This window comes from Theropithecus gelada, chromosome 9 (assembly GCF_003255815.1).
Source record: "Theropithecus gelada isolate Dixy chromosome 9, Tgel_1.0, whole genome shotgun sequence".
Classification (NCBI taxonomy): Eukaryota; Metazoa; Chordata; class Mammalia; order Primates; family Cercopithecidae; genus Theropithecus; species Theropithecus gelada.
Window position 1 is genome coordinate 27,291,008 of NC_037677.1, and position 12,483 is coordinate 27,303,490.

Below are 12,483 nucleotides of genomic sequence, written 5' to 3' on the forward strand. Positions count from 1 at the left end.
TTCATTCTTGGTGAAACTTCATTATGTTTACAGTTCTAATAGGAGAGAAACCTTGTAATCTAGTGTGATGAGCTCAAACATTTAATATTGCGCAGTCTTCACATTCAAGGTTTGTGGGAGTGAGGGGTGCATGTATTGCCTTATTTTAAAATTATTAATGACAGACTTAGGGGGTTAGTCTAGCAGGCGCATCGTAAAATTTTGTGAAGAATGGCATTGCGTTTTCGTGTCTTAAAAGACTCAACTCAGCATAAAAGTGTTTGAAATTATATTATCCTCCCCCGGAATGTTAGTATTTATCTTTACATCTCACGTACACATCCTGCTTTATTTTCTACCTACTTGCTTTCATATCATTCTCCCGTACGAGATTACAAACTCCTTTACAGCAGAAATTGTGGCCATTCATGTTTGTGTCTTTGTACTTGACTCACTCAGTAACTGCTTATTGAATCTAATCTTGACATTTCTGGGCCTTGCTGTACCTGCTTTGTAAGGATAATTCTATTTGGCTTATAAAGATTGTGGTTTTATCTAATTCAAAGTTGCAAAACTGTTAAAACTTTCTCAAAGTTAGTAGCCAAAGTGACTCATTTAGAAATGCATAGTTTATTTACATATGTGTGGGTGTAAATAGGTGTGACTATGTTTACATGCATGTCTATACTTTATAAATAAGAGGGGAAGTGAGCAGTTCGAGCATGTGAAAGGTTCAGGAGATGGACCCAGGGAGCGTTCTTTCGTTGCTCTGAATAAGGAGGGAGGAGGAACAGTGCCGGAGCCAGGAAGGAAAGCATGTTGTTTCCTTGGATTATTTTGTTTTCATTTGGTTCACACCTACGGAAAAGAGGACCCTTCCAGATTCATCAACATACAGGGAAAGGCAGTGCATGACATTGGATTCTTTCTGCTGAAATAAACAAGCTACGGTTAGCTGAAAGGGGTGGGAGATTTGGAGCTCGTACTGAATGCAGGTTGTACAAAGTTTAATAGAATAATCCACAGTTTTGAAACTATATGCCTATATTCTGTTTGCTGCAATACAAGCTACAGTGTTTTCTGCTCATGACCCATGTTTTAATAGTCGCCCATTGCTTTGTGTTGGTTGGTATAAGTGCAGTTTACTTGTTAGCTCACCCTTTTGTTCATTTGTAAAAGGTAGAACTCTCATCTTAATACGTTTATGTTAAGAGAAGACCTTTTTTCTTTGATACTGTCCAAATGAGAAGAGAATTTCCTTCTTGGAGTGGTGAACAGGAAGGCTGGGAAGGGCAGATGGCTAACCTCGGACCACATGTTCTCCGTGGTGCAGAAAGTAGATATGATTATGGATGGGGCTGTTCTGAGACAAGATATGTTATTTGTAATGTGAGCCAAGCAACGGCTACCCAAAGGTGGGAGGAGGGATGGAGTTGTTCCTGGGAAAATATTCCAAGAATACAAATTCTATACCTAGAAGACTTCTTGTAAGAAAGTGAATCTAAGAAAGCAGTCAGGTTCGTTCCTCTGAAAAACATGAAATGTGTTACAAAAAGCCTTATTATATGGAGTCTGCCTGACCCCCACCCCACTGCTCCGGGGAATGTGTCCAGAGGTTGCAGCTCACTGGCGCCCCCCGGTGGTAATCAAGCTTTCTCCTATTTTATTGTTTGGGTAAGACCCCTGTGGTGGTGAACGGGGCAAACCTCAATGTCCAGGGTTGGAAGGTGTTTGTGGTTTTTTTAGGTTTTATTCAAGCTTCTTTGTCATTCTTTTTCTCATAGGCCAAAGAACTGCCAACTCTGAAAGATAATGATTTCATTAATGAAGGCCAAAAGATTTATATTGATGACAACAACAAGAAGGTCTTCCTGGAAAAACTAAAGAAGGATGTTGAGGTAAGAACAGTCAGTGTAGAGGCCATACTAATTGTATAAATATCAGCCCTGTTGGTTTTTAGGAGCTTTTTAAACCATCTATTTAAATCTGCAATCAAGGCAAAAACCTATATACTCTAAAGTCAGACACGAAAGTGTCTCGTGTTACATGATCTGGTTTAAAGCAAACACATGCCAGTTCAGCAGCCCTCTCATTTAGGCACCAAACACAAGCAAGCACCTGCTGTCATGTGCTGGGAATCCCCGGCCCCAGGCCCCTGTATTCTGTATTGGAATGGCCCATGAAGACTGACCTGCCCACACCAGCCAGTTTGGGAGGGGCCAGGGGAGTACTAGACTCTGTGTCAACCAGCAGAGCATCTCAAAAACAAATGTTCAGTCACTATTAGAGTCTTGGCACTTTCCCCTCTAAAACACATGTCAGTGCTGGTAAACATAGCCTGGATCACTTAATGCTTTCTTATCTCCACCAGTCACCACGAACCATGTCATGAGGCCCCTTACACATCGTGGGACTAGCACAGAGGCAGCTTGGGACAGTAGGTCATAGGGGACAGTGGAGAGACATAAAACAGTGTCCAAGGGGCTTTAGTCCATAATGATGGAGTTTTGCTTTAAAACACTGTTCTAAACATTTAAAATGTACCTTTTCCTGTGATTTAGTGTATGATAAAGGCATTGCAGCTTTTCCACTGGATTTGCTCATTTAAGTCTTTTATAAATAAATCCAGGGAAAAAGATTATTTTCTTGGACTTCGTTGAGTTACAAAACAATGCAGTGGGAATTAGAATTTAGGCAGCTACTAATCTAAGGTTTTCTTAGCTGTTGCTTTCTTTCATTTATGTACACTTCCCGGCACACCACTACAGGGCTGCTACTTAGAGGCTTTGTGGGAAGATTGTCTTTTTCATGTCATTAAACAAAAAAAAAAAGAAAAGAAAGAAAATGACTAAAGCCAAAGAGAATGACTGTCATACATTTGTATTTCCCATGAAGGCAGAAGCAGTATAATTTCTTTTTACTCTCCTAACAGTTCTTTTTATTACAAGAAACTCAGACTAAGTTATTAATACTTAATATTTTTAGACCATAAATAAGTTTAATAAATTTTTTTACATTATTTTAACCTTTATGGTATACACACTTGGATTAGAACCTATATGTTCGTTATTTGTGAAGGGTATAAGCATCTACTTTTTTGTTGCCATTGTTTTTAGAGACAAGGTCTTGCTGTGTTGGCCAGGCTAGAGTGCAGTGGCATGAGCATAGCTCACTGCAGCCTTGAACTCCCAGCTCAGGCAATCCTCCCACCTCAGCCGCCATAGTAACTGGGACTCCAGGCGTGCACCACAGTGCCTGGCTAATTTTTGAATTTTTTTTTTTTGGTAGAAACAGGGTCTCGCTATGTTGCGCAGGCTGGTCTTGAACTCCTGGCCTCAAGCAATCCTCTCACCTCAGCCTCCCAAAGTGCTGGGATTACAGGCATGAGCCACTGTGCTTAGCCTATAAGCATCTACTTCAAACAGAGATACAAGTGTTTGGTTTTCTCTTGTAACATTTTCCTCCAGTCTTTCATTAAGGAATGTTTTGTTTTCCTCAGTTGTCAGTGGTTATTAATAAAATGTATTAGTTAAGCATTTCCCCCTTGCTTTGGGATCTGTTTGATCCAACTGATAAGTGTCCTTAGTAAATATACTCTTTTGGGTTTTTATTGATTAATCAGCAAATCTTTGATACTGACAAGAATATTGTTTTAGCGATTATGGTAAGTAGCCATTAGGCTTATCTGTGACCTATCAAAATTTTTTTTTTTCCGTTGGCAGTATATCACTATGATATTTAGACTCCAGAAATAATGTAACTCAAGCAGTTTAAATTTATAGTTGAATTACAGAAGGATCCTCTTAGCTCTTTTGTTGTCTCTAATAATACCATTGATTAGAGGACTCATAGCCTAATCCCATACATGGCTCAAGCACTTAGCTGTTTCATTGAAATGGAGGCAGGTATAAAACATTCTTTCATTTAAAAATATTCTCAATAGCTGATAAGTGCCTTTAGTTTTGAAATTAATGCAGAACCATCATTAAATTTTTAAGCAGGTAATTATGGTGAAGTAGCTTGACATCTGATCTTGATAATGAGGCTAGAATTTAATTGAGTTTCCCTTTTTCTTCAGTTCCATGCTTTCTAATTTAGCTAACTGACCCGTTGGAGTTTCATTACAGTTTTGTTGTTGTTGTTACTGTTTTTCCTTAATGCCTCAATAGGAGATCTGAGTGTATTACAGCTCAAAAAATCTAGATTTTAGGAAAACTAGTTTTCATATGAGATTCTAGTTGCTGTTTTTCTATCATTGAAGCCCGTTCTATTCCTGTGCCATGCTGGGTACTTGCATCCACATAGCTTTGCACGTAACTAAACACAGGTGAGTCTTTGCGCGCATGCGTACACACACACAAATTGGTGTATGAGGAGTGACAAGCACTTTTTCCTTCTGCCTTGTGTTTTGTCAACTCTGATCACGGCCCTCAAGAATCAACCCTGGTCTCTCCTCTCATTGACTCACATGATGCAAAACTGCTGTCCCTCTGTGGCATCCAGGAGTACCCATCACAGGGCACTTCAGCTGTCCGAGGTTTATAGCCCCCCATCCATGGAGATGGGTAAGAGGGGATAGGGTGGTGGGAGTAGTGGGATGGGCAGCACCATTTATGGAGCACATCAAGCCCAAGTCCTTCCCATGCAGTCAGTGTCACTTGTCATTCTCAAAACAGCCCCTTGACAGTGGTCCTGCCCCTACCCTAGTTTGATGAATGAGAAAGCCGAGCCCAGAGACGGTATGTAATTTGCTGAAAGGCACAAAGCTTCTAAATTCAGACTGGGGCATCAGGCCCTCAGAAGGCACAGTACTTAACTACTTTGACATAAACACAAGTTAAAAATACTCGTGAGAGCACAGTGGAGGCTTTGTTTTCTGATAATTGCTCCAAAGGAGTATTAGTATAATTTTAACAAGTGGTAAGATACAACTGTTAAACAGGGTTGACTGGCATTTTAATTCTACTTCACAGATATGTTGGGAGATGGTGATGTGGTAGAACACAGTGTGTTAGTATAAATAAATCAACTGGAAACCATTGTGAGGATAATCTTAGACTCGCAAAGATCTTGAGGAAGATTCTAGCTCAAAGATTTGTCACAGCAAGGAATCAATTATTAAGGAATTAGATGAGAAGGGATATTCTGGAGGGAAAAAAGAGGCAGATCTGAGGTCTAGCAGGTGGTTTGTGAGAAGCTGGAAAGGAAGAAAAGCAGGGGACCTAAAGACTGAAAAATCTTCACACTTTGAAATCTTATGTTCTTAAAAAATAAAGAACAAATATATTGTGTTCTTGCAGTGAGCCAGAAGCTGACCCCACAGTGAAGCCCACACTCCCTTTGTCTTCTCTTTCCATCCGCAAGCTTCCAGCCCACAGTTTTCTCTAACAAAAATCTCGGATTTATTGCCACACTTCATTCACTGTACCTCAGATCAGATTTAAAATAAAATTTGAGGCCAGGTGTGGTCGCTCATGCCTGTAATCCCAGCACTTTGGGAGGCTGAGGCAGGAGGATCGATTAAGCCCAGGAGTTTGAGACCAGCCTGGGCAACAGGCTTTTTGTGGAGACCCCATGTCTACAAACAGTTGTAAAAATTAGCCAGATATGGTGGTTCATGCTTGTGGTCCTAGCTACTAGGGAAGCTGAAGCAGGAGGATCCCTTGAGTCCAAGAGTTTGAGGCTTCAGTGAGCCATGATCACACCACTGCACTCCAGCCTGGGTGACAGAACCAGACCCTGTCTCAAAAAGAAATTTAAGATGTGAAGATCAGAGCTCATGAATTAATGGACTTTTCCATATGGTTCTTTTTCCCCCTGGTTCACAAACTGAAACCTGTTTAAATTTGAAATCTTGATATTAAGAAGACTTCTACCATAATCAAAACAACATTGACAGTTATAAATCACAGCTTCCGTTATTTTGTGCAAGGCACCATATTCTTTCTCTCAGCTTCATTATTTTAATTCTTCGCCACCCCTGTGAGGTGAGTGGCACTGTCCCATTTTAAAGTCAGAATGACTGAAGATCCAGGAGGCAAACTCGTCAAGCGTGGAGCTAGCGAGAGGCCGAATCGGACTTGCTCTTTGCTTCTTGAATGGGCCTCCCTTGTCAGCATGGCCTGTCCTTTTCACCACTGAGCCATACTTGGTTTTTCCCATTTCCACCTCAGTCTCAGAGATTTGAAAACATGAATAATAATCCCAGCACTTTGGAAGGCCAAGGCAGGGGAATCACTTGAGGCCAGGTGTTCAGACCATCCTGGACGACATAGCAAGATCCTGTCTCCACACACACACACAAAAAATTAACTGGGCATGGTGGTGCACCTCTGTAATCCAGCTCCTGAGGAGGCTGAGGCGGGAGGATCCCTTGAGCCCAGGAGTTCAAGGCTACAGTGATCTGTGATCACACCACTGTACTCCAGCCTGGGCAACAGAGCAAGATCCCATCTCTTAAACAAAAAGAAAACATGTGCAATACCCATTGCGACTGCAATTTCCTCAGTCTTCTTGGGTGCCTTAGAACAGCTTCTTACCTAAAGATACAGTTTTCATCACTGAGCTTCTTACCTAGAGATACATTTTTCATCACTGATGGTTTTTGGGTTGTGCTAGGAGTTGACTGCACCTTTATTTCTTCCTCACTGGAAGATGAGAATAAGCAGTCTGACCACAGGCCTGAGGCCCAGGAAAATTACTCTGGGCTGCCCAGTGTGGCGAGGAGCCCAGATGGGGTGCCGGGGAGGCTGAGCCCTGAAGGCTCACCATGGTGAGTGCGGCTGGTCAATCCCAGTTGTCCCCTTCCCTCCCTGCCCTTTGACAAATTAATCGCAGACAGCCCCGAATTCTGTAACTAAAACACACTTGAAGGTCAGCCCGTAGACCTTCCCGTTGAGGGAAGCGTATTAAATGGTCGCCTTGCGCTTCCTTCCGAGAGATGTTGCCTCATGCAGCCTCAGAAAGGTTTTCTGTTGTTGCTTTGTTGTTTGTATTTGCCTTTAGTAGTTATTTCCTGGTGGAAGCAGGTTGGGGACAATTAGGGAGAGCTGGGGGGACAGATAGGGATAAAGTAGCAGGCAGCCTATTCTCTTGTCCAACAAGTGCCGAATACTTTCCTGAGCCCTCTGCCTGCTGGGAGTCGGGAATGCAGTGAAAGCCAAAACTTTAGAGCCTCTTTTGAGAGGCTGCCTTGCTTGGGAAAGAGAGAAGTTTTCAAATACTCCAGCAAAATGAATGTGCAACGAGGCCATGTGCCACTGGGGAGGGAGTGTACGGTGCCCTAAACACCCAGACTCCGGGGCTGTGCTGCTCTGTGTGGTGCCCTGCCGCTAGGCCTGAAGGCACAGGAGGAAGTACCTGCCCACAGGGAAGAAGCCCAGGAAGCGGGCAGAGCAGGGCTCAAGTGGGCTCCAGATGTGAATGGGGCCAAGCTATCCAGGCCTCCTGGACCATGTGACTTTTGTTTGTGCCCCGTGAGAAACGTGGCACTATGGAAATGTCTTAAGCAGAACAGGATGTGATTAGGTTCACATTTTGAAAACTTGTGCCCTTTGCAGAGGACTGGAGGGGAGGTTGAGGCACCAGTCAGCCTTTGCCACTTCACAGGGACCTTCCAAGCACCCAGAGGGAGCAGGGATGGGCAGGAGGGGGGGCCTCTTCCCTGTCACTGCTCAAGCTGAGCAAGGCCTGGCCTGGCTCCAGAGAGGCTTCCAGGTGTAGGGAGGGAGGCCAGGGAAGCCGTAGATCCAGGGAGCAGAGCCAGGCACCATGCTAGGCTTAGGAGGGGCAGCGGAGGTGGCGAAGGAGACCCTGGCCTAGTCCTCCAGGAGCCCAGAGGCCTTGGAACAACAGGGCAGGGAGAAGTGGGCCCACCATCAGTGCCCCCCCACACACACCCCTCAAGCGTTGGAGAAGACTGGGTACTTACACTGCAGTATTTTCCAAATAGGCTTCTGAAACCCCAGGCCCACAGGGCATTCTGACAGGGACGGGGAAGCGGGTTCCATGATCACAGCGGTGCCAGGCGTGCTGCTGCTGACCGCCTAACCGTCCAGAGACCCACAGCGCCGAGTCACGTGTGGAGGGCCTCCTCCGATGCCAGCTGATTTTAACTCATTACCTTCCTCCTAGGGTTGCGAAAGGAGAGGGGAAAGCTGCTTTCAGGCAGCCTCCAGAAGTAGCTGACACAGAGCAGAGAGTGCGGGCTCAGAACGGGCCCCGAATTCACCCCTCCTTGGATTTGAATCCTTGCACTCTCGTCCAGCTGCTGAATCTGGCTGCTGTCTCACACGGAGAGCCTGCCCCCTGCCTTGGATCTTGTCACCTGTCTCTATACCCTGGAGTGCCCAGTTCTCTTCCAATCCACAGGCCCATATACAGCGGAGCTGTACCCGAGACCCAGCTCCCTGGCTGGCTTCACCGCGCTGGTGGAGGACTCAAGTGAGCCTTCCACCACTGCAGATTTCTCCCCACAGCCTGGCAGCTGCCGAGATTCTAGAGCAGGATGCTGGAAAGGAATCTGGCAGAGGGAGGTGCAAGTGGAAAGTTGGTTCTCATGTTTACTGTAATGGGGGAGTTTGGGGAAAGGCCAGGGGGATGAGCGGTGGCTTCCTCTCCTCTCTGGGACCCAGAAAGCTGAACGCAGGAGCCCCATGCTGTTTCCACGAGGGGTTTGCCTCTCTTTTTAAACAAACAGGTTTCTCCCACTTTGCTTAAATATTTGAGTGTAAGATTTGTGTAATTTCTATTTTCTGAGCTCGGAACAAATGGGGAAGATGTAGCTGGCCCCGGGGGATTCCTGGTGGGAAGGCTGCAAAGTGGGAGCTCTGGCCAGTTTGCGGGGCTGAGCGGGATGCTGGCTGATGGAGAATTGCAGGCACTGGGAACCAGCTGGAGAGTGGGACAGACCTGTGCCCAGGGGTCGTCTCCTCATCTGTAAGGAATCAGGGCTTCTCATTCAGTTTCGAGACAGAACTCCTTCCCAGCAGGCTGAGGAGAAATGGCTCTGCGGGGCTCAACAAATTGATTTCATTTTTAGCCAGAACTTTAAGACCTGTGATTTTCTCTGCTTGCCCTTTGCATGAGGACATTTGCTTCCTAAATTCTATCAGCGTAGCCCAGAGGCTGCTCAGCCACTCTGCATTCCCTCGTGAGGTGGCGCTGAGTCCTTCCAGAGCCAGGACCGTGAACCTTCTTGGACCCCGAGCCCAAGGTCACAGTGGAACAGGACCCTGTGCAGAGCCAGCCAGCCACGGGGCCAGGGGAGCCAGTTGGGTCCAGCCCACAGACGGGCTGCCACTGTTTTCACTCAGCATAACCGTCCACGTTTTATGGCAATATTGGAACGTTGTGCTGAAGGTCTCAATTCAGAAAAGGGAAACAAAAAGAAATCGTGATCTGAAAAGTCAAAAAAGAACTGGGCAGACAGGAGTAGCCAAACACACAGAGCTGGGTCTTACTCCGACGTTTATGTTCTAGCTGTGGCTGGAGGAGGAGAGGGAGGACAGGAATCCTGGGTGTGTGGGGCCTGGTGGAAAGCACCTTGTTGACCCGGACAGGACTGCATTGCTCACCAGAGGTGGACACAGTGCCTTTGCTTTTGCTTATTTGCAACAGCGTAACAATTGCTTTTGCAGCCGCAGAGCGTGCTGAATTCCAAGGTGCTTTCCCGAACCACCACCAGAGACTCCGCTGGAAGCTACTTGGGAGGTGCCTGGGTTTCCCCCTTAGCCTGTCTTAATCGTTGGAAGGAACTTGCTCTCCCTGCCAGTCTCTCTGCATCTCTCACTGGTCATGCTTCCTGCTCTCTGGTGAAACCCAGCCACCCTGTGATAGATCCATGCCTCTCCGCCTCCAGTGTGGCATTCCAGGGAAAATGGCCCGAGCTCTGAGCCAGCCTGAAGTGTGAGGCTCCACTTTAGATAAAGAAACAGCCCCGGAGTGTAAGAACATCCGTAAAGGAGGCACCGGGCGCCTCTGCTGGGTTCCCTCTGGAACCCAGAGCCTTCCCTCTGGGTGTCACCCGAGCTTGTCTCCTTTTTTTACACATTGACTTTTATGTTTAAGGTGTGGCTGACTGACCCTGTCACCCTGTCCCCCAGTTTCTGGCCCAGCTGAAGCTCATGGACTATAGTCTGCTGGTGGGAATTCACGATGTGGAGAGAGCTGAACAGGAGGAAGTGGAGTGTGAGGAGAACGACGGGGAGGAGGAGGGTGAGAGCGACGGCACCCACCCGGTGGGGACCCCCCCAGATAGCCCCGGGAATACACTGAACAGCTCACCACCCCTGGCTCCCGGGGAGTTCGATCCGAACATCGACGTCTATGGAATTAAGTGCCATGAAAGTAAGTTTGATTACTGTGGACCCTTTTTCATGTGAAGTGGTTTGACTTTGGCCTTGTCATCTACCAGGAATCACTACCCCAGTTATGAGGGTGCTGTCCGGCAGCACTCATCCTCCAAACTCCAAAGAAATGGATTTGAGGACAAGAATATGTTAAAGGTAACCATGATCTCAGTGCTGAAACATAAGGCAATTGGACCTTTGAATTCTGTGATGTTGAGGGAATACAGCAAAACCACAAACTATACTATACATATACAACACACCTGTACATATGCACATACACACTGGCATACAACACATGTTCATATGCACCCATACACAAACACCAGAAATGCTTTAAAATACTAATACATTTTTGCTTATCTTTTTTATCTAAGTCAAAAGCATCATGAATCTAAGGAACACACATGTGGTCCTCTGTGACCCTTAGGTTGTCCTCTTGTCATCACCACCAGCGCACTCCCTCTCAGGGATGTGAAGGGTGTGTGAAGCTGGGCCGTGTGTGGGGGGTGGGAATCTGATTTGCTGCCTAGACTGGCTCTGCCGTCCTCCCCAGTTGGCAGGCCTGTGGCCTCTTCCCTAGAGTCAGATAAATCTTAATCCACCGTATCCAGGTAATTGGGTGCACCAGTTATTTGAATATTACATCCTACCTTAGCAACATATCCATGACAAAACCAAAATATTTTTTGATAGGATAAAAACAGTTTGTTTTTTGAATAATAAAAACTGTGGCTCATCAGTTTTTTCTTAATCTCAAATGGCATATCAGCTGAGGATGTGAGTTCTGTTTTGTTCTGTTTCTGTTTTGCTCACCAAAATGTTTTCAACACAGAAAATTAGAGAGTCAAATGTACTTTTCTTACTGTTCATATTTTTGGAAATGGATAGAAAATAGACATTGTAGCTGGGCGCAGTGGCTCACACCTGTAATCCCAGCACTCTGGGAGGTCGCGGCAGGCAGATCACCTGAGGTCAGGAGTTTGAGACCAGCCTGACCTACATGGAGAAACCTCGTCTCTACTAAAAATACGAAATTAGCCGGACATAGTGGTGCATGCCTGTAATCCCAGCTACTCGGGAGACTGAGGCAGGAGAATCACTTGAACTCAGGAGGCAGAGGTTGCTGTGAGCCGAGATCGTGCCATTACACTCCAGCCTGGGCAACAAGAGCAAAACTCTGTCTCAAAAAAAGAAAAGAGACATTGGAGTAGATGTATGCCTTTATCCAGTTCTGATACTGTATCCAATGAGAATTATGAACAGTACATCAAATGGTAGAAAAGCATTAATGCACATAATTAATTCTACTTGTTTTATAGGGTATTTTTAAATAGCATATTTCTTCACACCAAAGCAATACACAATCATTAAAGAAAATGCAAATTAATAATAAAAAAAGACTCCGTTCCACCGTTGGCTCTCCACTGTTGCTATGATGTTTTTAGTATTGTTTTTAAATTGGAGGGGGACTGGGTCAGAGAGGCAAGCTGTCTGTTTAGTCAGGATATGCAGGAGTGGTATGGAGTTTGTCTGTGGACTCCTTCTATCCGCCTTCCGCTGAATCCCCTCCTTCCAGCCTCACTTCTCCCTCCCTCCCTCAGCAGCGATGCTGGCCCTGGTGGTGTCACATGTCCCACAGTCATTGCTCTCCTGTCTCTGCAGACTCGCCTAGGAAGGAGGTGTACTTCATGGCAATTATTGACATCCTTACTCATTATGATGCAAAAAAGAAAGCTGCCCATGCTGCAAAAACCGTTAAACATGGCGTGAGTATCTCCATTTTGTTTCCTCGCCTCCCTTTTCTGGCTCCTCTGTGTGGCCTGTAACTCAGGGATCACTCCTTTCTGCCACTGAGCTGCTTTCTACTGAGCCATTCAAAGCCCTTTAGTGACACTTGTTCCCTGGGGGCAAGTCATGTTCTGAGCATAAGACGCAGAACCCGCAAATGCTCACTGCTCACCCCTGCTCTTACCACAGCTCCCTGTGGCTTGCAGTCAGTCACTTAAACATGAACATCTCTTCTTTTTACACATGGGGGACACTGACAGGCATGCGCATCACTAGGATGTCATACAAATTATTTTTTGTTTGAAAAATGTTCCAGAGACAAAAGTGCGCAAGAATATAATGCAGTGTTTTAATATGAAATGTT

The 12,483-nt window shown here is 45.7% G+C and overlaps 1 protein-coding gene across 4 annotated transcripts in view; it reads left to right on the forward strand.

Moving 5' to 3' along the window:
* PIP4K2A (phosphatidylinositol-5-phosphate 4-kinase type 2 alpha) overlaps nt 1-12,483 on the forward strand; it is a 179,662-nt gene that overhangs the window by 162,944 nt on the left and 4,235 nt on the right. For all 4 annotated transcript variants that reach the window (XM_025397160.1, XM_025397159.1, XM_025397161.1 and 1 more), the window contains 3 exons: nt 1,764-1,877; nt 10,083-10,326; nt 11,994-12,097. In XM_025397160.1, the coding sequence (XP_025252945.1) occupies nt 1,764-1,877; nt 10,083-10,326; nt 11,994-12,097 (462 nt within the window). The remainder of the gene's footprint in view (nt 1-1,763; nt 1,878-10,082; nt 10,327-11,993; nt 12,098-12,483) is intronic.